General features: G+C 44.1%; 1 protein-coding gene across 6 annotated transcripts in view; it reads left to right on the top strand.

Moving 5' to 3' along the window:
- Positions 1 to 26,109, top strand: part of LOC117779379 (multiple PDZ domain protein) — a 41,838-nt gene extending 15,729 nt beyond the window's left edge. The window contains exons 15-48 of one of the 6 annotated variants that reach the window (XM_034615520.1): positions 58 to 228; positions 890 to 1,075; positions 1,396 to 1,605; positions 2,591 to 2,749; positions 3,059 to 3,211; positions 4,779 to 5,123; positions 5,405 to 5,516; positions 6,356 to 6,554; positions 7,608 to 7,649; positions 8,894 to 9,001; positions 9,158 to 9,238; positions 9,372 to 9,549; positions 9,695 to 9,805; positions 10,834 to 10,920; positions 13,155 to 13,214; positions 13,425 to 13,496; positions 14,194 to 14,389; positions 15,369 to 15,565; positions 15,671 to 15,762; positions 16,543 to 16,621; positions 16,975 to 17,043; positions 17,759 to 17,975; positions 18,182 to 18,327; positions 19,034 to 19,117; positions 20,176 to 20,369; positions 20,926 to 20,940; positions 22,695 to 22,842; positions 23,057 to 23,143; positions 23,237 to 23,339; positions 23,457 to 23,620; positions 24,602 to 24,706; positions 25,024 to 25,118; positions 25,745 to 25,868; positions 25,958 to 26,109. In XM_034615520.1, the coding sequence (XP_034471411.1) occupies positions 58 to 228; positions 890 to 1,075; positions 1,396 to 1,605; positions 2,591 to 2,749; positions 3,059 to 3,211; positions 4,779 to 5,123; positions 5,405 to 5,516; positions 6,356 to 6,554; positions 7,608 to 7,649; positions 8,894 to 9,001; positions 9,158 to 9,238; positions 9,372 to 9,549; positions 9,695 to 9,805; positions 10,834 to 10,920; positions 13,155 to 13,214; positions 13,425 to 13,496; positions 14,194 to 14,389; positions 15,369 to 15,565; positions 15,671 to 15,762; positions 16,543 to 16,621; positions 16,975 to 17,043; positions 17,759 to 17,975; positions 18,182 to 18,327; positions 19,034 to 19,117; positions 20,176 to 20,369; positions 20,926 to 20,940; positions 22,695 to 22,842; positions 23,057 to 23,143; positions 23,237 to 23,339; positions 23,457 to 23,620; positions 24,602 to 24,706; positions 25,024 to 25,118; positions 25,745 to 25,868; positions 25,958 to 26,104 (4,536 nt within the window). In that variant the 3' untranslated portion in view covers positions 26,105 to 26,109. The remainder of the gene's footprint in view (positions 1 to 57; positions 229 to 889; positions 1,076 to 1,395; positions 1,606 to 2,590; positions 2,750 to 3,058; positions 3,212 to 4,778; positions 5,124 to 5,404; positions 5,517 to 6,355; positions 6,555 to 7,607; positions 7,650 to 8,893; positions 9,002 to 9,157; positions 9,239 to 9,371; positions 9,550 to 9,694; positions 9,806 to 10,833; positions 10,921 to 13,154; positions 13,215 to 13,424; positions 13,497 to 14,193; positions 14,390 to 15,368; positions 15,566 to 15,670; positions 15,763 to 16,542; positions 16,622 to 16,974; positions 17,044 to 17,758; positions 17,976 to 18,181; positions 18,328 to 19,033; positions 19,118 to 20,175; positions 20,370 to 20,925; positions 20,941 to 22,694; positions 22,843 to 23,056; positions 23,144 to 23,236; positions 23,340 to 23,456; positions 23,621 to 24,601; positions 24,707 to 25,023; positions 25,119 to 25,744; positions 25,869 to 25,957) is intronic. The other 5 variants (XM_034615525.1, XM_034615523.1, XM_034615522.1 and 2 more) reach the window with 5 other exon arrangements.
- The last annotated feature ends 289 nt before the right edge of the window (positions 26,110 to 26,398 follow it).

Genomic DNA, 26,398 nt, shown 5'->3' with positions numbered 1-26,398 from the left:
CAGCTCAAACAGTTTTCCTCTTTACACGACTTTAAAGATAAACACTTCCTGTCACAGGTCAACGGCATCTCTCTGATTGGCGAGACCCACAAGGAAGTAGTCCGAATCCTGAAGGAGCTTCCACTGTGTGTGAATGTGACATGCTGTAGACCCGCCCCTCACCTGCAGACTGACATGGACGCCGTCCAACCAAAACCAGAGGCTTTGCCCACGCCATTCAAACTGAAGGTAGAACATCATCATACATATTACTTTTGAAATGTTTACATCCACCGTGATAAAGATCTTGATGTTATAAGGTTCAAATGTAAGTTATCTTATCTCCCTCAGTGCTAAAATCATGCAGGTGATATAACTTACAGAGCATTGCAGCAGACGATGCATATAAGAGTGAGAAAGTCCCTGCATCATCATGAAAAATGTCTCCTCACCCCCGCACATAGGAAAAAGGAATGATGATTGGAGAGCGATACTATCTCAGTCCTCCTCTTCCTTTATAGCCCATCAGCCATTATCAGCTTAGCCTGTGCTGTCAATCGCTCCATTGCCAACCATGATGGATTAAGACTTAGCGATGAGCAGGGGAAGGCTGAATGTTTATTAAAACCAATTCTAGTAATAACTCAGCGGCAGTAGCCAGCAACATTTTGCTCGATGTTGGAAACATCAAAAGCAGCTTCTCTTCGGGGAAGGGGGTTTTCATCTCCACCAGCTTTATCTGTGATAATGCACTAAGGCGCTACCATCCCAAAGATATTTCCCTTGTACCCACTGCCAGAAACCTGAGCCAAGAACACAACAAGAGGGTAGCAGCCTATAGTTTGGGAGTTAAAGTCATGCTGTTAGAGCATGGCTTCCTCACTTTCCTTTTGGGCTTTTCCCCCTGCAGAAAGAAATAGACCTGAGCAGCATACTGGTTGCCGAAGACTCAGAGGTGAACAGGGGAGCGGCGGAGCAGGATAATGTGACAGAGGAGGCAATAGGATCTCCGTTGGCTATGTGGGAGCTGGCGATCCAGAATATCGAGCTGGAGAAGGGCGAAGGGGGACTGGGATTCAGTATTTTGGACTACCAGGTGGGAATTGAATGAATAACTTATTTGACATAAATATGTTTGAGTAGTATGAGTTTTAAAAGAGTTTCCTGTATTGTTTATACCCTAATCGCTCATTGAGTGCCACAATCAGATGGAAATTGTCATACTTTTGAGTATTTTCAAATGTCAAAATTAATTGTTTCTCCTCCTAGCCTCAAAACAAATTGGTCAATTCAAACATTTATTCTAGTAAAATAAATTAAATTTCTTGTGTTCGCCTTTGGAAGTTAAAAGCTGTGCGAGTTTACTTTTTTAAACTTCCTCTAACTGAACTTTACTTGGGCCCGTTTCCGCCACAGGACCCGATGGACTCTGCCAAGACGGTGATCGTGATTCGCTCTCTGGTCCCCAACGGCGTGGCAGAGCAGGATGGCAGACTGTTGCCAGGGGACAGACTCATGTACGTTAACAGCACCGACCTGGAGAACGCCAGTCTGGAAGATGCCGTCCAGGCCCTGAAGGGGGCCCAGCTCGGCCAGGTCCAAATCGGAGTCGCCAAACCGCTGCCTGTAAGCGATCAGTATTCTTCCTCTGTTTTGTTTGCTTTAAACCCGTCTACATGCTGAAGGCAGGATGTGACCTGTGTGTGTTTATGTTTAGGCAAACGTTTGTACATGATTTTGTGATTTTATATTAATGAATTTGTGCAGCATGCCAGGGATTTATCACTCTGGGTGTGCAAGGTTGTCTTTACATCATGCAGCTTAGTAACCAGTCACGAGGGGTCATCTTACAAGGGCTTGAATTTTTCATGCAGGGAAACGCGTGGAGGGAGGCTGCATGGTTTAGCATTCCACCCACTGTTCTTTCAGAGGAGGTGACCGGCCGAAAATGCTCTTTGCTCTTTGTTTCATATTATTATGATATTGAATTTTCCAAGAGCGTGGACCCTGTCGTATCGTTTAAACACATCGTTGCCCCGGTGTGCAGAATATGATGTCTGTGCAGTGGCATGTTCATCGCTCCGGGGCACCCGCGCGGTTTTGTACAGGATGTTTCTCTCTCCGCAGTGCTGCTTGCATTCTTTCAGCTTTTAGAGCTGCATTTCTCTTGTATTGAATCTGCCACTGGATTACACAATGAGACCTCTGGGCTGCCAAGGTTAGCTGGATTACAGAGCAGTAGGAAGCCTCTGTGGAATTATCCAGCTCTCCTGCAGGACGTGGAATGTACTACCGAGGGGTATCTTGCTGTATTGCCTCTCAAAATTGACAAGTGTAATCCTCCCAACATGCCTTCTTGCTTTTCCTATACAGTATACGTGGGAGCTGCATGCTACTGTCAATATTAATTTGAAGCTATTTCTCTGATTGAAAGCGAAGACCAAGATTATTCAACTCGACTGAGTGTACAGAAAGTCTCAATGAGTCCTATCATCTTTTTTTCCATTTCATATTAATCTATTTGAACTTGATTTGGTCTTTAAAAAAAATCAATTTAAAAATCAAATTACACAAAGCTGGAGACACTGAAAGAATTTCTCCACTTTCCTAGGGAATATGTGGATATTCCCACTCTCAACACTCATATGGTGAGCAGGAAATAACTCCATCATCCATCATCCATTCATTTGACTTCACCAGTATTTTGGTTGAAGGGGGAGAGGAAGAAGATCTGGCTGAGGGCATCGTTTACCGAGCAGAGCCGGCATTGGTTAGTTAGCTTTTGGGGGTGAAAACATGGAAAATCAATCATAATGTCCTAATAAAATGGAAAATCAAACTGTACTTGATTTACTTAAGTCTTAATATTGACCGAGAGTGATCTGATTGTTTGTAATTGGGCAAACGTTAGCTTATATGTGCTGTATTGCATTTTGTTGTTAGCATTAGCGATGCTAGGCTCTTAGAATATCAGAGTAATTTTAGCTGTCTGTGATTGGATAATTCACCAGTTAGCTCTGTTAATAAAAGTCAGTTTTCTGTCCCTGATTGGTCATATTGTTATCCTCCATTACCCCAGATTGACACCGGTGAAGCAGACCTGTCTGATGAAAGGGTGTTGGATCATTCTTACTCTGGGATGGAGGACGACACGTTCCAGGCGTCCATGATCGCTCTTCACGGTAGCAGCTGCAGCGCAGATCTGGACTACTTGCACTCCTCCACGCCAAAGGTAAGAAAACGTTTGTATTACACCACAGAGAAAAAAAGATAACTGAGAGGAGAAGGACCGATTGAAATGATTCCCTCATTTCATGAAATGTTGCCGCACCAGTAACTGCCCTTTGTCCGAATGAGCTGGAAAGCATGTAGCCATTATTCTTTTTTTGTTTTTTTTGCGATCAAGAGCCAAAATGTCACGAGAAATGTTTTTTCTGTCTTTGTTAAGGCGGCGATAACATTACTGACTTTGTTGTTATATGAGGATTGAAGCTGGGGCTACTTTTGTTGCCCCCCCCGGAACAACATCTCTCCCAAATTGATATTAAATGACGGGGAAAATAAACAAAGAGGAGCGAGAGCCCCACAAAGTGTTTTCCTAAGGGTACCTGTGCTTCCATTTTAACCAAAGGTCACAGCGTATGGATGATGTAATGTAGTATGGATAATATGGACAGTTTCCCTGTCTGATCCATTCGTGTTAATGGAACAACAATATAAAAGGTCAACACTGTGTAATGATTAAATTAGTAAGGTGAGTTCACAAAGTCGGAATAAAATCACTGTGAAGGAAACAGTGATATACGAAAGTCATGCTACTGAAGCTTTGTAGAGTCGTTGAGAGACTATGCCCTTTTAATATGTAATTTTAGTGTTATTTAGAAATAATGGAGGATTCTGACATGTTGCCTTATCTTGGATTTCCTCTTCATTAAGAACAGAATCTATGCTCACTCAAAAGAACACGTTCACACACTGGAGTCCAGTTTGAGTCCGACGTCTTTATATTTTTAGTTTAGCCATTCTTGACTTCTTAAATTTTCTTTTCTTTAAGAACACTAGTGCCAATCATAAGAACATGTCATGAATCTGGCGTAGAGTTTTCTTAGGATCTTTCTTAAGAACAAAGAAGATATTGGCGAATGAGGCCCATTGACTTTCATTACGCCCTAAGATTTATTTGGTTTACTGTAGAGACACCATATATTATTTATGGTATATACACATTCAACCAAGGTACAGTGATTACTAACTTTTTAAAGAACATACAAAATGTACTAGAAACTAATTTTGTCAGCGTTGCCTGTGTATTTTTCTAATTGTCATACAGGTCATACTCCTATTCGACCCCTGCTTTGCGTGGATACACAAACAAGTCATCTCATAATTCTAGCTCTACCTTATTAAAACGAAACCTTGTTTTTTGTTTTACTCCACTTCCCTTTGTCTGTTTATTGAGCCCCGCTTGTATTACATATTTGCATATTTTAACATTTTCTTAAGAGTCCTATTTCTCTCCTGGCCTCCAGTGGGAATTTGCCTCGCTGAAATTCATCAGTAGCCAGTCTGGCTCTAATAAAGTCGTGAATGTTGCTATAATGAAACGACATTTTGTGCATTTTGCTCTCAAGATCACCAGTAATTTCTGCCGCTCTCTGTTGGCCACTGATGGCTTTTCTATGGCTCATTACAAAGAGGGCAGGATGGCGACTGAGCAAGATGGATTCCCCCCTGTTGGGCAATTGTCTAACTAACAGAGGAGAACGCTCATTCAGCTGCTACACTTTGTTTTTCCTCAGCTGACAGCCCGCCTGGAGTTGCTGGATGAGCATCCCCGCTTTACGACACCGTCCGGCCTCGGAGACGACACTCAAGCGTTCACGCCAGAGAAGTTGGCCTCTTTCTCTCCTCCGAGTTTGAGAGGTCAGCTCCCGTCTTATCACGCCGCACTCGGCGGTTCCGATCACTTCCTGGCTCATCGCGCGACCAAAGAACCGGTGGAGTGCTCAAACTCTTACAGCCAGTTTGCTGAATCAGGAACCGGATTGAACGCACTGGAGGAAACTTTGGAGTCCAGTCACTACCAGGAGGAGCCCCCGCCCATCTCTTTTGAAGATATTAGAGATATAAAGATTTTAATAAAGGTAAAAGAGCATAAATCTCCAGAAAGAATAAAATGGGCACATTATGAAAGCTGCAAAATTTCTTTAAGTAGCATTTGACATATCCTTGGTTGTATGTGAGGCTCTTGTGAAATATTCGATAAACAAAGTCCAAACACAACATATTTGTTTTATATATTCATCCTCACAGCTCATGTAGTGCACCTGCCTTTTTCTCTGGAGAGCTGCGCTTTGTGTAAAAATCCACACGAAAACATTTCATTTACTTTCATGAATAACCGCGTTGAATTATCTCCCTCAAGGACGAGGAGGCCGGCGTGAAAGAACCAGAAGAAGACGGAGACAGGGAAGCTCTGACCTCAGGGAGCAATTTTGAAAGGACCATCACCGTTGTCAAGGGCAACTCCAGCCTGGGTTTGTATTAATTTCTTGACATTTTTTTACGTGTTCTGTTTTTTTCTTTTTTATCTTCTCTTCATCCTTCGCAGAAGTGTAAATGAGGTTGGGGGACTGAAAGGCATATTTGGCCTTTACTTTGAATGCCAGATTTGAAGCCAGAATGATAGATAGATTTTTGTTTTTTGTTTTCCTGTCTGAAAGGGTCAATCCATTGCTCCACGAGGTATTTGCATTTCAAAACCTGCCCATGAGGCTGCTGCTGGTCCAGAGAATACTAAGTTTCAGCTTTCTTAAACAAATAGGTGTTATGAAGGCAGTGTTTAAAGTCCCCAGTGAAAACAGTATCTCATTTTGCTTTGTTTTGCTCATGAAAGGTGTTTATTTGGTGGTCAAGGAAAAATTGTCTAATACTTTTGGATTTCTTTCTACCAATTAAAAATCGAAATCCACTCTTAATAGGACACGACTAACATTTGGATTTTTTGCAAATGAACTCCCACAGACTGTGCTGTTACATAAAGGAGTTTAAAATTTGGTGTCAGACTTCAATCACACCGTTTCCCAGCTGTCTTGTTGTAGACAGGTCTCGAGACAGACAGTATTATGTCCCACTCTGAAATTAGTCTGATGAGAATGATATGAAAACCAAGTCTGTGAATAATGTGACAGCCTCTCGGATTATTTGCTGGGACATCAGAAAGTTTTCTTGCTGAAACTCCAGCAGATTTTTACTTTTTCATCCTTTATGAAAGTGAAAGTTTCTCTATAGTTGCGAACAGAGTTGTGTTCTTTTTAGTTTGCAACCCACTTGCTCCAATAGCTCAAACGTATATTTGTGTGATCTACCTTAAAAGGCATGACGGTGAGCGCCATGAAAGACGGTTTGGGGATGCTGATCCGCAGCATAATCCACGGCGGGTCGATTAGCCGTGACGGGCGTCTTGGTGTCGGTGACCTCATCCTGGCCATTAACGGAGAGCCCACTGCCAACCTGACCAACGCTCAGGCCCGTGCCATGCTGCGCAGACACTCCCTCATCGGACCTGACCTGGGGTAAGAGAGACTTTTAAGAATAGATAGCAGCTGTACAAACATTCATTCAAACTCTGGAGAAGTTGGTAGGAAGGGGTATTATTTGAATTTGTTTGGTAACAGTTCTACCGTAATGCAACCCCCCCCCCCCCCCCCCCCTCAGGATTAGTTGTTGTTGTGAACGGGTCTGAGTAGAGAACCCCCCGCTGCGTTGTGCATGTGTGAGAGGCAAACTGCGGAGAGAGTCCGGACCCAGTTCCTAGGAGCTCCTCCGCAGGACATGTCTGAAAACTCCTTAATTAAATCAGGAACCACAGAGTGACTCTCCCCATTGGGGGGGTTTAACATGAGTTTGATCGTTCCCTTCTCCCCCGAGCTCTGTCGGTCTGATTCAATTTCATGTTCTCTGAATGGTACATTTTCATAACCCCTTCTGTCGTGCACAGTGGGTGTAACATCAGCGTATGAAGAAATACAAGACCCAGAAATATGGCATTTGGAAAAGTCTGCGTGCGTTTGTCAGATTTTTCTCTCTCTCTGTATTTAAAAAAGCACTGAGGTTTCAGTACCGAGGTTTTGCTGATGTGCTGTGTTCTTTGCTGTTGAAAAATTGATGGCGCTAAGATGCTGTGTCGTACAACCACAGAAAGCTGCAGAGCTGTTAAGTGTCTGGCATATATTTTTTTGGAAAGTCAGTTTGTAGTGCACCTCAAGGCTCCAACACCTCAATTACACCAGAAGTGGTTGTTTGCAAATCTTACAAACAATACACGTTGACGGTCATCGTGAGCAACTTTATCTTTTTGTCAATAAACTGGTTAATGTGAAGAGTCTGTTTAAGTTGCAGTTTAACTAAATGTTTTTTTCTAAAATGTGAATACAGACAGAATATACACAATACAAAAAACTGCATAGCACAATTACTGCATTAGCCATATGATGCATTCAGGGTTTCCCTCCCAATCCTTTTCGAGGTTAAATTTCCATGTGGTGTTTTTTATGAGTTCTGCTTGCCGAACTAAACTTGGCAACGTGTTCGCTTCCGTGCATAAAAGCCAACTCTTCACGTTCTAGATCTGCTTGTTCACCCGAGGACGATCTGTGCCCATTTTATGTGTGAGTATGACTTAACTTCCACGCTGCTGGCGTTCGATCAGCAGGAAGCCGCCATCTTGGTTTCCCCTCTCTTGTCTCCGTTCTGTCCGTTCGCTGCCGTGCTTCACCCGCAGTCTGTCAAAGGGTTTTATCCAGACCAGAGAATCAGGAAGTCAGTTCAACAACAGACACAACACAATACGTAAAATATGGAATTCAGCTGATGAGGATGCTGTTTTTAATAACATTCAGATACGCTGATTAATGTCTCTGTTATGGTATTAAACTCCAGCGTTAACCACCAAAACTAAAACCACATTATCAAAATAATATCTGGATAAAGCTTGACTGACTGCATCACTTTGTTTTTCAACATAACCTGCCAAGTAATTATTTTCTTTCATTTCCGTGACTAACATGACTAACACCATTTATAACTCTTGTGTTTGTTTTATGTGAATCATTGGTATTTAAGCTCTGCCATGTCTCTCACTGCATGTTTTAATGTCCTCAATGAACTGACTCATCCGTTTCATCACTTCACTGGGACTCATTTCCCTCTCTGTAAAAAATAAATAAATAAAAAGCCGAGCAAATCAACCCATCTGTTGAGGATCTGTCAGCTTCACTCCAACGTGTTAATGTGTCCTTCAGAATCTACTTCATTCGAAAACTGTTTGGAAACGGGACTTTGAGTGGGTGTCACATCTTTTTGTCGTCTTCTCATCTCTTAGCGCGAATTAGTTTACTCACTCTTGAATTAATAACATACGCCCCCTTCAAATTTGTCACATGTCGTGTGTTCATCGCTGAAACGACAGATTGATGGAAGGCTTGATTTGCTCGGACGTTTTTTCGGAGGTAAACATTTGTTTTTGAACAGTCAGATGTCAAGAGTTTATATATAATTCATTGACGTCTCACTTCAGGGCTGCGAGTAGGGAGACAGGATTTTCTGAGAGACAGGCTGAGTTCAGTGTTTCTGCAGTCAGAGGTAAATCTGACGGAGTAGAGAAGAGCAGGCCTCTGAATGCAAATGAGCCCATTTAAAAAGCAGGTAGTTGTTCTGCTCTGGGACCAGTTTGTATCTGATGCTGGTGTCTCTATTTTGGGTAAATTGCCATCTGAGTTCAGCGATAAGGCAGCGGCATAATTGCCACTAAGGTGGGTAGTGCAGTTTCTAAAAGCGGGAGGAAGCGAAATTGTTTTTGGTTCAGGAAATGTTTGACTCAAATGAGGATGTGTGTGTGTGTGTGTGTGTGTAGAATTACATATGTTCCAGCAGAATATCTAGAAGAGTACAAAACCAGCTTGGAGCAGGCTAAAGATGATGGCTTCTCCGAAACAGCTCCGGCACCAGTTCCAGCTCCAAAGTACGTCCTCACCCTCCAACTCCACTGGAACAAATAAAGTTATGCTCACATTAGTGCTTCGCTCTAAACCAACTGTATTTCCTTTTTCAAAAAACACAGCTTTTTAAACCCCATTCATTTTGAATCATTTGAATTTCCCCATCCTAATCTATCTAGAGATATTCCTAATCTCCCTGAGCGTGAGGATGGAGAGGGAGAGGAAAGTGCCTCCTACAGCAACTGGAACCAACCCAGGAAGTGAGCACTTACACTTTGTACCTCAGCTTTTTAATCTGCTTTGGCCGACATGACGCGGCTTTCAGAATCAGATCAGAACCAGAGTCACACAGCAGTGAGTTTCAAAAAAATGACACCGGTATATATTTCGCAGAGTGGAGCTGTTCAGGGAGCCGGGCAAGTCCCTGGGCATCAGCATCGTGGGGGGACGAGGGATGGGCAGCCGCCTGAGTAACGGAGAAGTGATGAGGGGGATTTTTATCAAACACATCCTGGCGGACAGTCCTGCGGGACACAACGGGACCCTGAAGACTGGAGACAGGATCGTGGAGGTAAAGGAGTCCGAGTGTCAGATCTTTTTTATTAAATCTGACGTTGTTTGAGGAGGAAATTTGCAGAATACGAAACCCATCAAAACCCATCAAAGCATGCGTGTGATGTCTCAGGTTCCTGTACACCTCTGTCTGTCTTTGTCAGGTGGATGGAGCGGACCTACGAGATGCTAGTCACGAGGAGGCAGTGGAGGCGATACGCAGGGCAGGCAACCCCGTCTCCTTCCTGGTGCAGAGTATTATTCACAGGCCCAGGGTAAGTCTGTATAATACTGTCAAACTAATTCCTAGTCCCTGCCTTGTCATTTTCTCTAAAAGGTCACAATTCCCCCACTCTCTACCTTTACTCATGTAAAAGCTAAGTGTATCCGCACAGGCCACTTAGGGCACTTTCAAAAACTCAAACGTACAATATATACGACCCCCCCCCCCGTCTCTCAAACGTTGACAGAAAATCCAATCGTTCATGACAGGGACAACAATCCCTACCTAAAAATAGTAGCGAGTTGGAAACTTAAAGTGAGGCTCATTGAAAATCCCTGTGTCAACAGCATTGTTTGTTGTTTGAAGGTGCCCAAAGGCTTTTAAAGCATGACTAAGTAGGTTTGTTGCTGGGGCTTCGTCCGGGCTTTGCTCCAGTGTCACAGTCGATCACTTCCCATGCATTACTGTCTGTGAGACATCCCCGCATGCTTTTCCTCAACAGGCTGGTTCCTCGTTAAGCCTTGTAGCAACTCATAATGGAAGAAGGGGCCAAGAATTTAATACAGAATCACATAATAAACTAAACATGCAAAGTTAGCAGCTAACTTAGCTTAACTCACCAGCTGGATATATTCCTCAGGAGATGGCGAAGATCAAAACCAGGGCTAAAAGCACAGGTGGATACTGGACTTACTTGCATTAATAAATCAGGTGCAAAAGTCCCTTGATCACCACCTGCTGGCTGGCTGCAGTATAGATCATTAACAAAGAGTACACATAGAAATCTTCTCACAGATCATTTCTGTATACATTTTTTAGAGCAGCTTGGTTTTACTTACGTATTTGATGCTATAAAAAAAACACTTTTATGTTTATAGTTAAACTTGGAATGGAAACAGCAGTAAATGGTGAGCTAACTCTCAGAGAGTAAAAAACATATTTTATCATTTTAATCATATATCTGTAATTTCCAACATTGTACACGAGGTTTCTTTATGTCCCCAAGTGTTAATACTAATTTTACACATTGTGAGTTGCTTCAACCCTCCCTCTTTATCCCCCCCCACACTGCTTTCCCAGCCTGAGTCTATATGTAGCCCAGCTTCATCGCCTGCTTTAGAGAAACACAGCACTGCTTTCACATGCATGCCGCATCGCACATGTCAGGTAATCTGTCTCCCTCTCTTGGTCTCTCTCGTATTCCTCTTGCATCAGCTCTCCATTACACTTCATCTTTGTTGCATTATCTCTCCCGCCTCGTCTCTCAGCTGAGTCTTTCTCTCTAACTGCATCTTTGATGATGTACATGTGATACTGACAAACTGAAATTGGAGATTCCATCCTGGGAGGAAAAGAATTGAAGGCTTGTTTGAATATCCAGACATTGGCAGGAGCCACAATGTTTTTTTTATTCGAATCAGAAGTGTCAGCAAGTTGTACATCCCATTTTATCACTTGCAATAGAGAGTATTTTAGAAAACCTCTATGCTAAAGGTGTATAAAACAGACAAGACTCAGATTCTTAATGCAGTGTAACTCCGTGAAGTTACCTATCATCAACTCAACAATAGAAAAGCGAATATGGAAATTATTTGTGCCTCTGTGGTGAGACCAAGAGTCACTGATATTGAGTTGCAGCTCCTCCGAAATTCACGAGAATAGACGGAATGGTTTGGAAAATATCGTTTTTGATTAGACGATATCTGCGAGTGCTGGAGGCGGGTCAGTGGTGTCGTTTTTAAATGCAGCCACTGGGGGCCAACTAGGGAGCATAATAGCATATCCTCGCTGCTTCCCTTGAAGTTTCCCATCCTCCTCTTGTAAGCAGTGAATAATCTCAAGGTAGCCCGGAGGAATCTTTGAAACATTTTGTTAAACTATTTCAGAGAAAGAAGCTTTGCTCTGGTTTCTACTGATACAGAGGGAAACGGCTGTCCTCAAGGAAACTGCTTGCTTTAATGGTTCCTCATTTAAATAAAACCGGAGGTGATTTTATCCTGCGTGCACGCCCCCCCCCCCCCCCCCCCCCACACCACCGCTCCTCCTTATTTTTCTTCTTCTTCTCCTGGATGGCCTCTGATTCAGTTGTGTCTCAAAGACTCAGCCGTCGTATTAAATATCCGTCATGTTGTCAGCTTGTTGATCCTCCTGTGTGTGTGTGTGTGTGTGTGTGTGTTGCTTTCCGAAGCCGCCCCTGCCCTTTCCGCAGCTAAATAGCCGCCGCGGGTTGAGCCTTTGCCGCACTAATCAACCCTACTTAGCACCCGCCCTCCCTCAGGTTAGAAAGCTACCCCGTGTCTGTGTCCGTCTGCTTTAGCATGTGTGTGTGTGTGTGTGTGTGTGTGTGTGTCTTTCACTTGACCTGTGCTGCTGTCATTTGTGCAATTTGTGTTAACAATGTCTGAAAACAGCTCTACTGTGTTTTCCTGCACAGGAACATTTTCTCACTTTTTTTACTATAGCACTCAAAACTTGCACCTATTAAATATTAATAAAAGGAAATTCCTAAGAGGTGGCAAAGAATTTTCCCCTCACTCTTTTTCAGCGTGACCCTCACTGTCTGCATGTCAAGTTATAAGGGATCTTACTGTAGAGATTTGTAGAAATTTTAAGGGGGAAATGTGCTCAATTTTTCCGACTAGTACTCAAAAAGTAAACTCAAAGCAGAGGCTTCGACTGTGAAAGTGCCTTTTATTTTCCCTCTTCCCTCGGCCTTGAAAGCACAATTCTTCCTAATTATCCCTGAAACATCGTCCAAAGTGTCTCACTTGACAACTAATGTAAAGACGACAACTTGATAAGACAGGAGCCGTCAACACAGATGCTGCTATTATGTGACTGAAAAAAAATGGAAAATACAGTTTCTTTTTCTTTTCAAAATTGCCAGAATTTCTAGGCAAAACCTTTTAAGATCAATCACTGGGAAGAATTGGTCAAGCTTGGATAGATGTGTGGTGCTGGCCAAGCTTTTTCAGTCAACACATCAATGTTTTGGCGTGTGTGTGTGTGTTTGTGTGTGTGTGTGTGTGCGAGTGTGTGTCTGTTATTGCCAAAAGAATCGCTAAAAGAAACTATTTAAGAAATATGGATTTCCCCCTCAGTAGTAACGATTATAAACAGATGGCTTTTCACGATAGAGCATATGCTGCGTGAGTCTGGTTTTCGTCATTCCGAACACTCCTGACTTTGTATGAACTTATTAATATTTATGGGATTACTGTTTTGCAGTATGCAGCAGCACGATACAGTATCTTTCACTATCTGGTGACATTGAAGTGAATATTATGATTTTTTTTCTTGCTTTTCTCTCCCTATACATGAAACAAGTTAATGAGAAATTCCTGATTGTGACCATCTGATGTGGAGAACAGTGATTTACCTTCTCGTCTTATACGCTACAGGCACTGATAACAGACTCCAGTGAGGACAGAGCCGCGGCCGTAACCAGGGACAAGGACAAGGTTGGTGTTTCCGATGATCCTCCGCCGAACGCGTGTGTATCAGTGTCTTGTATTTGTTGTTGTTTCCGAAAGTGTTGCTCATTCCAGTCAGAACCAGGTTTGAAAATAACCATGAAGTCGAGATATATTTTCAAACGCAACGCTGACACATACACGTTTGTATTTGTGTTGTCTCTCTTAAAGTTGTCGCCCTTTGTCTTTTCTCTGTAGGAGGGTGACAGTCTCAGTAGACTTTACCTCCGCCTCTCCCCAACTAACCCTTTCACTCCTACCCCGTTTAAGGTTTGTGGGTCTCTGTGTTGTGCTTTTCACCCTTTCCCCCTTTTCTGTGTATGCTTGTGCAGATGTGTCGATGCTCGGCGACGCGGGCCGTGCATCGGGTAATCGAACGCGCTGCACATTGCATACACGCACGCCTGTGCTCATCCTAACATCTCCTCCGTCTGCTTCGTGCACTTTTTTGTGGAATCAGAGCCACTTTTGTCTTTTGCTGTTTGTCACTAACTTTTAAATAAAAAAAAGAGCAGGATCAATATTCAATTTGAGAAAATCACATTTTAGATTTTTGGCAAGAAACACGCGCTGTATTTTTATATTCATCAAAATTGTGATTATGTTGCTCTAAGTCTTCAGGTAAGTATATTCCAATTACAAATACCAATTGCTTGATAAGTAATTGGATCATTTATTAACTAATTGAGTATTTTTAGTAAGTAGCTGAAACAGGCTGATTAGCCTAATTTTGCTTTTAGCCTCATATTACATAACTTTTAATTATACCTCAACCCGAAACTAACATGTCCTATTAAACGCGATGAAGCTTTTAATGAAAACCAAGCATATGGCCCCTGTTGATTCCATCAGCAGCTCTCATGTGCCTTCCTATCCCTTTAAACCTCGCATAAGCCAAATGCTTTTCTTTCTCTACCTGTAATTTTCTCTAATAAACTGTTGTCCAACTCCATCTGCGGCGTGACAGCCGGCGAAGCGTGAAGCGGCAAAGGCATCTCCCACCAGCGCTGTCCTCCCCCTGCCAGTGATGCCCCATGTGGGAGAGACTGATACAGACACGCTGACGGAGATTCCTGGCAGACCCGCTGAGGCAGAGGAGGTGAACGAAGAGGAGGAGGAGGAGGAGGAGGAAGAGGAGGAGGATGAGTTTGGATACAACTGGAGTGAGTTCACTTTCTCTGTTTCTTAAGGGTGTTACACGTTCAGTTCTAAACAACAGTGAAAATGTGAGTTCTGTTATATTTTTGTCAATTAATTTGGTTTATTATAAATTAAGCAGGTACATTTTTCAAACACGTGCTGTGTAAACGATACAAAAGGTGACCTGTGACCAAGTCTCTGAGTTTAAAGTTTAAACTCTAATATATTTGTACACTTGCCATGTATGCATTATCATATAACTGCCACTAGAGGTCCCCCATATTATATGTAATACATTACAAATCCACCCAGTCTGCATAAAGTGCTCGACGTGGTTGTACCCTCAGCAAATCCTTAAGGACTCAGTGTCCCAATTAAGCTATTAGCATCCTGCAGATACTGTAACGCCAACTGTAGGATCAACTCTCAGCTTCAAGGAGAACGGGTCACATTCATCTCAGGCAGCCGGCATGAAGGACAGACTTCCAGCCTCCAAACACCTGGGACTACAGAGTGTGTATGTGTGTGTGTGTGTGTGTGTTACTTACGGAGAGACAGTGCCCGTCCTGTGAGTTTAAGATTGATGAGGTTGGGCCCGGGGAGGTGAGTTGTGGAGATTAGTACAGGACTGATGGTTCAACGGTGGCAGGGAGCCCAGAAAAGCACGCGCCCATTGGTCTGAGCAGATATCTAACACACCAGAGACAGGAGAGGTAGACAAAGAGAGAAAGAGAAGGGACCTGAGTGAGAACAATGGAGACGGGGCCCGAGACAAAAATAGAAGGCGAGGCAAACGGAAGCAAAAAACAAATTCAAGCAGTCTTGACATTTGAAACTTTTACTTTTCGTGCCTGCAAAACCCAAACACCCACCCCCCTTTTTTGAGCAACATGACATGAACTAATACCCAAACCCCCCCCCCCCCCGTGATCAAGACAAATCTGGCATTTCAGCAGCATTGTGGGCTTTTACATCAGTATGACTCCGTCTGCCATCTCTCAGAGAACGTGATCCAGCGCTATGGCGGCCTCCCAGGTGTCCTACACATGATTGAGCTGGAGAAAGGCAAGACGGGCCTGGGCCTCAGCCTGGCAGGGAACCGGGACCGCTCTCGCATGAGTGTGTTCGTGGTGGGAATAGAGCCCAGTGGGGCGGCCGGCAGGGACGGACGCATGGTGGTGGGGGACGAGCTGCTTGAGGTAAGTTGGAGTTATTTTTTGTGTCGAATTTAAATACTTATTTACTTAAATGTTTACATGATTACATATTTAATTTTAGTAATTAACTATTTTTTATTCTTTTAGATCAATGGGCAAGTCCTGTACGGCCACAGTCACCAGAATGCATCCTCCATAATCAAGAGCTCACCATCAAAAGTCAAAATCATCTTTGTCAGGTATAAAAACATACTTTTACTATTTAAGCTTCTATGGACTCATTACCATGGCAACAGCTGTGAAAATGTACTGTCAGAACATTATTTCCATAATAAATGGAGTTTGTTTTAGATGAATGTAATGCCACTTAAAATCCAGTAGAGGGGGCTATTGTAATTTAACAGATGGTTCTTGTAGTAATATTAAGTAGAGAAGCAGTTTCATCCACAGGTGTGTGGAAAAAAGTATTTATTAGGTATTTATTAGTTGATATTGAAATGTATTCATTCTAATATCATAAATCAATCAACTTTTACACAAGGCCCACTAAACGTGGTGTTTTCAATTTGTAGTGTGACTCTGCAAAAGTTAAATTAAGTATAACAACGCGTCTATGAACACTAATCTCCCAAAATACAATGCACATAGACCCTGGGAGAAGGATTTAGACATTTTTAAATGGTGAACACAAAAAAACGACATAAAAACATGTAGATCTCTCTTTGACAAGCAAGTATTTATGTTATTTTGTGTAAAAACTATATATACAGTATAGTATCTATAGTATATGTAACATCGGATTGTGATATTTCAGCCGACATATCAGACTCCGATGTTTCGCCCACCGCCCCCTCTTCCGAACCCATCCAGCAGATCACACTACTTAACCTCCCGTTTAAGTCACATCCCTCTCCCGACCCCCTGAAAGACACACTGTGATCAGCGCACATAAATCACGGCTCCGCTGTCACGGCGGCGGAGGAGCGACAATTTACAAGAGTTATGACTTTCTGCAACAGGAACACAGAGGCGCTGGACCAGATGGCTGTGGGACCGGTGAGAGAGCACGAGGGAGACACAGCGGAGCCCCACGCTGAGGTACCGAAGACGCTGCTCGTGGCCACACACGAAACACACACAGACACACACACACAAGTGCTCAAACAGACTGACTCATGGGGGATGCTGCAGAGTGAACCTGCAGCTGCATACAAACTAGGAAACTCCACAAAAAAAAACATTCTTAGTATTTCATTTCTACCCTTTCTACGCTGTTTTGTGCTCCTGAATTGTTTTCCAAAAGTCACTTTGGGTGGTCCTGGAGTTCCCTTCCTCCCATTTCTTGTGTGCCACTCAACCAGAAACCACAAACAGTCGTCCCTCCTGCCAACAGACACGCACACAACTTATTTACCTCATACTGTACCAACGACTGTATTATTCCCCTACAGCTGGAAACGGAGGCCGCTAATGGCGATGCTGATGCTTCCCAATATCTCCATCATATCATCAAGCTGGAGGTGAGATGGTTTAAACCTCCTACACACGACTCACACACGCTACTGCATTTGAATTTGCAAAATTGAGGACAATAATAGAGAGAGAAAGTCGTGAAAGCAGCGTGATAATGAGGGAGACGTTCACAAAAAAGTCAACGGAGCGTCGCGGGAGAGAATGAGAAGGAACACACGGGAGCAGTCGAGTCTGACGAGCTGTCAAGACGGAGAAAGGAGACACGACAATGTCAAGGAAAGAGGGTGACTAAACAGAAAATTGTGAATGGGAGAAGAGTGACACAACAAATAAAGGGAACAGATTCTACCACTTGTCGGATTCCTGTGAAAATATCACATTTCAATTCGGAAAGCAGTGACGTGTCTTTTTTAAGAAAACAGAGCTGCCGCCAGGGAATATCTCAAAATCGTACAAAATACAAAGGGAAAGATACCACAAGAGGTATTGGGGAAAACATGCTATTTTTTGATTTAGGCGAACTGACAAAACAAGAGAGAAAGTGATGGAGGAATATTCCTTGAAAAGCCACAGCATCTGGATTCAGCGGATTTGGGGATGACAGTGTAGAAACAGCAGATGCATCTTGGGCACTTATTGATGCGGCACACACAGAAAATCCTCTCCAGGAACAAAAGAGATGGAGATAATAGGCAGCTGTGTTTTCCGTGGCTGGTGCAGCTCTTTTCTTATTTGTTAACTAATGCACTTTTTCTTCGACAGGACGACGGAGGACTTGGATTCGCCTCTGTCGAGGGGAACACCGAGAGTGGAGAGGAGATTCAGAGTGCATCAGAAGTGGAAGGACCTTCCTTCCTCTCCTCTCCGCAGTCGACCTGCCAGGGAGGGGATTCCTCAGATGGAGTCCTCGCCAGCCTACCCAGCATGCCTAGCGACACCGAGGTCGTGTTGATACCAGCAGAGGCCGAAGCCGACACGAGTGAGAATTCTTACAGTTACAAGAAAACAACAATTTGTACAATTTAGATGATTAAACACTAGTGAAAACATATAAGTTATCCACCTCAATCTTACACACTGAACCTTTAATATATAACAGACAGCTTAACCAATTTCCTGATTTATCAATAGCATTTCTCTCTTTATATTATACCTCAATGCTTCCATTTACCTCCTCTATTTCAGGTCCGAGTCGCTCCTCCAGCCCGTCCACTCTGGCCTCTGACCCGTCGACCTGTCCCATCATCCCCGGGTGTGAGACCACCATCGACATCTCCAAGGGCCGCACAGGCCTGGGCCTCAGCATCGTGGGAGGCTGCGACACTCTGCTGGTGGGAAACAACACACACACAAAACAAATCTGCTAATGAGGCCGTATCACTTTACTAATAAGCTGGTGTGAGGGGGGGGATACTGAAAATAACGTCCTTTTGGTCAAGTTCAACCTTAAAAATACCAATGTAGCTAATAATTGTGCTGTTTTTAAAAATATACTGTAAATATACCACTATTTAGAAGTGACGTGACTGTACTGTCCCACCCAGGATGCCACCCACTGAGAACCTTCGGTGGTGGTGGTAGAGCGCAGGTTCAAAATAGCCAGGGCGGCTCAGGAATGTAGAAATTATGTTGTCACAGTCGTCCTCCTCCTCCTGCGCTCCTCTGCCGTCCTCTCCTCGGCCCATCTATTCTGTCTGCTCAGTCAGGCTTGGGGGGGGAGCAGCTCTTTGTCTGGCCTCGGCCGCAGCAGACAATATCCCGCCCTGGAATGTAACCTCTGAACCCCAAATGACACAGTGGGACGCGAGGAAAACACACACTGGAAGTCAGGGACATCACACACGGAGAATCGAAACAATAAATGTGAAACGCAGAATAAATCCACATCATTATGAAAATCATTGTCTCTTATTCCCTTTAAGTCAGCACTCACCTTTTTTTTTCTGATCTCTGATTTATCTCTGCTCTTTTTCCTCTCTCTCTCTCTCTCTCTCTCTCTCTCTCTCTCTCTCTCTCTCTCTCTCTCTCTCTCTCCAGGGGGCCATCATTATCCACGAGGTTTATGAAGAAGGGGCAGCCTCCAAAGATGGCAGGCTATGGGCAGGAGACCAAATCCTGGAGGTGCGCTGCGGAATAATAAGCATCACTTATGACCCAGATAAAAAAAAAAAAAAAAAAGAAGGATTTTCGATAGCTGAGACGTGGCTGCCTGAGGAGCTCCGGCACGAGAGCTCTGGTTTCAAAGTTCAGTCAGAGATCAAATAGTTTGATGCTAGGAAAAAAACCTCCGGAAAACGATATCGAGTTCTCACTATATATAAATATAACACTTGAAACCAATGAGACAAATATGGTGAAGAATGAAGTGAAAGGTCAGGGGAAGTGACCTTTAGGATAAATCTTGCATGTGTACCAAGGATTGACAAGTTAAGTATCCCAGCTCAACTTGGATTTGCCCTCCGTGTGACCTCATGCTTTGTCACAGAGGCAGGGCCGGGGGTGGAGCTCAGGAGTTTAGTTATGGAAGCTCGATCAGTCGACCGGAGCTGAAAGGCAAACAAACGCACGCACACACACACACCCTAATGACTTAATTACCTTCTACTATTCATTTCTGTCCCTGAGCCAAGCTGTTAAGCAAAGTGAGTGTTTAGAAAATAGGGTCAGAGGAAAGTGAAAGGAGCGGTTTTCCCAGTCCACAGCGACGCCATTAGCCACTATGGGAACAAGCCTTTGCACGTCTCAAGCTAATGGGGTATTTCCTCTGTTTAATGTGGTCCTTGAACGAGTCCTTAAAGTTTGAGAGTTGAGCTTCTCACAGTTTTGTGGGGAGGCTGCTTCCCTTTACTCGAAGTGTTCTAATGTCACCCAGTTGTATCAGCAGGTTTCTTTCAGGGGAAATGTGAGCTCACTGCTGATCGGAAAAATTCAGTTTTTGCATTAAATGAGGCTGTTAGCACTTTTTACAGCCCCCCCCCCCTGCTGCTTCCACTTTCAGAATATGAAAGGACTATAACAGGATTTACTGCTTTGCTGAATTTGCCCTCATAATTGGAAATGTGCTCAAGCAATTGAGTTCAAATTAACTCAAAACGAACCTTGAATCTGTTGCTTTGGCTTTGAACAGCGTCAATATCGCTGCAGCGTACCAACGTGTAACTCCGTCTGTGTTCGGACAGGTGAACGGCATCGACCTGCGCGCTGCCAGTCACGATGAAGCCATCAACGTGCTGCGGCAGACCCCGCAGAGGGTCCGGCTGGCGGTCTACAGGGACGAGGCTCAGTACAAGGAGGAGGACCTGTGGGACTCGTTCAGCGTGGAGCTGCATAAGAAGCCCGGTCAGGGTTTGGGCCTGAGCATCGTGGGAAGGAGGTGAGAGAGATGTGTAGTCAGCAAAATAGTTGAAAAGCTTTTTGGATTAAGCTACCTTCTCTATTGTTGAGTATTAGGAGTCAAGTTCAAATAGTTTAAAATAGGTTTGCTGGACTAAGAATATGTTTTAATGTACTCAGATTGTTGTAATAGCCTGCTGGTGATTTTGGTGCGAGTATATAAACAAGTAATGAGAGTATACACCCAATACCAAGGCCCAACAGTCACCAAACACCAGGCACCGACTTTCACACAGTCATAGATATAAATTATTTCCTGGTAAATCAGGGAAAATGTCAGAAATCTCAATCATTGCAATGTTTAAAAAAAAAAGTGATGAAACATTCCTGGATCCACCACAAAATTCTTCCTTGGCCCAAACCCCAACATTACACCAAGTTTCAAGAAAAGCTGTTTAATCAGGCAATGAAAACCTCACCTCCTTGGTGGAGGTTATAATAAAGGAGGTGAAGCCAACGAAGAACATAACCACCTTGTTCTGTGAGTGACAACGTGCGGTAATTAGGAACTGCTCTGTTTTTCTTTTGTAACGCAGATCGCGGGATGAGAGGTAACCCGTCGTTAAAAACCTTAGAGAAATCAAATAGACTAATACATAGAAAATCAGATGTAGTCATGAGGACCTCCCCTTTAAACCTCAACTTTACTGGGTTTATTTTCCACTGAAATTAATTTTGTGTATTTAGTATTTGTTGGTTCCAAGTAGATTGAGAAGAAAATCCTCCTTTCTCACGTAGACACAAAATTCTGATCAGCACAGCATCTTTCTTACCGCTGTATTTATCTTCATGGATGGATTTCTAACAATGAGACGTGAGTCAGCACCCAACCAGTTCTGTTACAGTCACTTCCAGTGGCACCAGTGCCGACCAGTACCCCAGAGTTCTGCCACGGACACCGCTGTAACCACATGTTCACTGTGTGTAGGAATGTTGCTCCCAACCCACAGCTGTGCAGGATGATTTAAAGCGGTCTGAGCAGGAACTGTCTTCCACGTAAAATCATGTCAGGCTTTTATTCTGGTAGAGCATTTATGAGTTAAGGGACATGTGGGAAAAGGCCCGCTGGTCGACAGGCTGACAGTTTGCTCCTGCTCAGTGTGTGATGACTGATTTCACCTTTGGGAGAAGCCCCAAGAATGACTTATGCAGGCCGTACAAGCCCGTGAACTACATTTTTATACCCTGAGGTCTGCAGTCTCTGGATTACACATGTCTGGGTCGTCCTAACTGCAGGACAAAAGCGGGGGTCAGAGGTTGAACAGTTCGCACAGCAGTAGGCAGATCAACTTTTTGATGTAGTTGTAATCGATTGCCTGGGTCGCAGCGGCTCTGCTACACAAGTGGGGGGGGGGGAAACTCAACTAAAAATGCTCAATAAGAAGGAAAAAACGGCAACATAACCGACAACCGAAAATCCCTCTGCTAAATCGGAAAGCGCAAGCTTGCAGTTTGTGGTGAGGAGCTGTGACAGCCAAGCATCTCTGGCAGCGGCGACCAAGTGGGATCGAGTTGCCTTCGCCTCCCGGCTTTTTGTTTGTCCTTATCCACGTGGAGACTGGCACCTCACATATGTATTTGGAAAGAAAGACACAGGCCGAGGATACGTCAACTTGTCTCCAGCCAACAACCCAAAGGTCTGTGCTCAGAGCAAAGCAGACATATGGACGATGTTGACCTTTGACTGAAGCCAAACTCTACAAACCCCATTTCATTTTACAACTCAAACTGTGGTGGGACAGACAGCATGATGTGTAGATTTAGGCGAACCACAAGCAGCCACTGTGTCAGATAGGAGAGCAGCGAAACCAAAATTGGTGGTGGGACATGTGACAATCATCACAGCTAACTTTGGAAGGGTGTCGACAACCATCATTCAATCTTTCAAGAAAAACAAAGACTAGAATATACTTCTCATAAAGGCTCAAGATATACTTAACTACAAGTTACAGGCCAGATTATGTTTTTTTCTAAATAATACACAGTTGTGTCTGACTGCAGAATGTCCACAGTAAGACTATACACACGATCCAAGATGGAAAACACATTTATCGAGGTTACACACACTCATAGCTATTAGATATTCCATTTCCCAAGCTGTGTGGCAGTGGTTTCTCCCCCCAAAAAAACAAAAAAGCATAAGCCACAATTGTGCGGAGGCCCAAGGAAAAAATGTGAAACTGCTGGATCAATAGTGTATCATCAGGGAAAAAGGTCAGCGAGTAGAGAGGGGTTCAGCGTGGTTCTCAGTGATACGGAGGCACAAGCAGTAACCCAGAGTTTTTCTTTCTACCCCTCCCACCAGGAACGACACGGGAGTGTTTGTGTCGGATATCGTGAAAGGAGGTTTGGTGGAGACGGACGGTCGACTGACGCAGGGCGACCAGATCATGTCGGTCAACGGCGAGGACGTCAGGTCGGCCACTCAGGAGGCCGTGGCTGCGCTGCTGAAGGTAAATCTGTCCCCGAGCTGCTCACACACGTGCACTGGAGTCCTGAAATCATCCGGAGGGGCTGCATGTGAGAACGCAAATGTCCGAGTCGGTTACTGCGAACAAAAAACGCTGCTTTCCGCCATTGAAATGTGTACGCCGTGTATTTTAATAAAACATCTTCTAACTGTGTGTGACCAGGACATTTTAAATAAGTTGTTTTTTACTGTTGCAGTGCTGCGTGGGGCCTATAAACATGGAGGTGGGGAGGTTTAAAGCTGGTCCTTTCCACTCTGAAAGAAGGCTGTCTCAAACCAGTCAGGTAATTTCCCCTCTCCTCTAACATCTATCATTTCGGTGACAGCAGAAAACGGCTGAAAAGGACAATAACATCCCTAAACGCTTTCTGTTTCAGATGAGTGAAACAGGCATCTCCAAGGTGGCCGCCTCTCAGTCGTGCTCAGACTCTGGAAGCCTTCCTGTCGACCCTGACAAGACCAGCCAGGAATGTCCGGAATGTAAGTTGTCCGACTTCTGCGAGCATAAAGTAACAAGCAGACATTTAATCCACGGGGCCATGTGATAAAACAACAACAATCCGCTCAAGCATTGTGTTTGTTTTCACTTCCTCTCAGCCCCGGAGCAACAGGACACCAGAGCGGTGGAGTTCACCAAAGGTCCCAGTGACTCCCTGGGGATCAGCATAGCAGGCGGAGTGGGCAGCCCCCTGGGTGATATACCCATCTTCATCGCCATGATGAATCCCGTCGGCCTGGCCGCTCAGACCCAGCAGCTGAAGGTACGAGACCTCCTGCTTCCCTCTCAGCAGCCATGAAATACAAAACCGGCTCAAAGGGAAATGCATTTGCAGCAAATTGCTCACACTCGTAATTATCAGTCCCAAAAACTTCCCTCATTTTTTTTACCATCAAGATCCATGAACTATTTTTCCCCTAAGAATAAAAAAACAAAAGTGAAAACAAATTCCTGCATCTGCACCCTGATCCGCTTCCACACCAAAATTGAATGGCTTCTTTCCTGACCCACACCGCATTCTTCCACCAAGTTTGGTGGTAAATCTGTATTTTTGTGGAATCCTGCTAACTAACAAACATACGCATAAACTGCATTCCAGTCACACCAGTCATTTTTGTGTGGTATTGAACGTGAATGCCTATTCCTCACGCCGGACTTGTTCCCACTCACTTTGGCCAGTAGGAGTTTTACATCGTCCCAAAGGTCAGGAGCCGGCTGCCTGTAGCCGTGACCTTTGCAGTTAAACGACAGAGAAACCAACAATTGTGTCTGTGTGTGCGGCACAGACGCGAGCGGGACAATGGCCCGCTGCGAACATCGATCGTAAATCTCCCACTCCTGCATTCGCATTATTAAGTCTACAGAAGGGCTCATTGAAATGAATAGGGGGTGGAGGTGGGTGGGGGGGATCTTGAATGGTATATTCATGCTGCTTTGTCTTCTCAGACAGAAAGAGAGATGAGAACGCCACATAATGAAATTACTCCGCTCAGCCCAGGCATAGTCGTGCATTTGTATTGTCTGGTGGTGAATTAAACATTTTCGAGTAGCGTCGGCCGAAGTCTCGTGTCCTCTCATTGTGCAGTTTGTCACTGAAGTCAAAGAAAGAAAAAAAAGCTGTGTAATTGTTACTAACAGTTTCTGAGCTGTTTCTGAACTTTCCCTTGAAAAAGGCTGAAATCGAGCTCCTCTGCAGAAATTGCCAGGTTGTTGTTTTCCCTCATGTTCACTCGTTTTTTCCCAGATTGGGGACCGAATTGTCAGCATCTGTGGAACCTCTGCTGAAAGCATGAGCCACTCACAGGCCGTCACTCTGCTCAAGAACGCCACGGGCACGATCCAGCTGCAGGTCTCGCTGAACACACACACACACACACACACACACACACACACACACACTGTCACCTTTTCTGTTCTTATTAGATAAAAACCCACAAACACAGTTACATAATCTGCTGATAAACTTCTGCTGAATACTTACCTTTTATCTTTTCCCCTAAAAGGAACAGTCTAAGGTTACTAGCGGCAGACTTTGAAATACCATAAATCCTCCGTCCTTCCTTCTCCCTCGTCCTGCACTACCACCACCTATCATTGTCTTTTGTCTTGTCAGTCTGTGAAGTGTACCGTGACCGTAACAGTGTGTGGTTGTTGCTGCACCTGTAGGTGGTAGCAGGTGGTGACACGACCGTGACGGGTCCCTCTCAGGAGCAGGCGGCAGGAGGACTCACACCCAGCTGCATCTTCCAGGATGACATAGGGTATGAACTGGTTATTACACATGGATATGTCATAAATAAATCCATCCTTACCCTGTGTTAGTCTGTGGTTACATCCATTTTACTATGTTTTCTGTGACAAACAATGATTTCAATGCACATGTCTACGTCACGTGACCATTCACATACACTGGGCATGTGTGTGCCGCCGTTTTTTTTGCTCACTTGCAGAAAAAAATACTACCAACGAGAAACAACAATAGGGAAAATTTATGAGCTGGGATTTTTTATTTTCTCTTGGGTCGATAACGAGGTGGATCTGCTGCCGACAGTAAGTGTTTACAGGGTTTCTGCTTTCACCGCTGGTATTCGAGATGTGACTGATAACAATCAATCAGGGAGGAGAGGCGGGCGACTGCTTCCAAACATTTTCGAACTGAAAACGGGGCCGGCAGCATTTCCACATTTCTCAGTTTTAAAAGGCTCTAAAACTCTGGAAGCTGTAAATGTGGCGACAATGGGGGCATGGAACTAAAAAAAGTAGTCATGTGGATGTAGCCTCTTTTTTTGTTAGTAGCCCTTAGATGTGTAATAGAGTAGCTTGACTGTATGAACTATTAAACTAGATTTTAAATAGTACACCATTTAAAATTATGTCTTTCCTTTAGCCCCCCTCAGTATAAGAGCATCACTCTTGACAGAGGACCAGACGGACTTGGCTTCAGTATAGTCGGCGGGTACGGAAGCCCTCACGGAGACCTGCCCATCTATGTGAAAACCGTTTTTGGAAAGGTGAGTCGAGAAAGTCGCAAGAGCAAATCTCCTCAGAACCCCCACATTGGGTGTCGTTATTCAAAACTCCTACGTCCGTGTGTGTTCAGGGAGCAGCGGCGGAGGACGGGCGCCTGAAACGAGGAGACCAGATCATGGCCGTTAACGGACAAACCCTGGAGGGCGTCACTCACGAAGAAGCTGTCGGCATCCTGAAGAGAACCAAAGGAACTGTCACGCTCACTGTGCTTTCATAGACAAACACAAATACAAACAAACACACACACACACACAATAGAGCTCACACCAGCAGTATTTCCCATCTGGGCGATTGTGTTCGAAAGCACCAGATGCAAACTGACATATGAACAACCACACACTGATAATAATGAAGCAGCCTGTTGCCCAATGTAGCTCTGAACACTGTGATCCATGAAGCCTACTAGATGGAGACTTGCATACAGTATATTTCATGTATCACTAAATCAATCACACGAATCATGCTCGAATCGTATGTCTTGCAGAAATATGAATTTACACTTTAATTTTGA

Source organism: Hippoglossus hippoglossus, chromosome 18 (genome assembly GCF_009819705.1).
Source record: "Hippoglossus hippoglossus isolate fHipHip1 chromosome 18, fHipHip1.pri, whole genome shotgun sequence".
NCBI lineage: Eukaryota > Metazoa > Chordata > Actinopteri > Pleuronectiformes > Pleuronectidae > Hippoglossus > Hippoglossus hippoglossus.
This window is presented reverse-complemented; position numbering and strand designations above follow the sequence as displayed.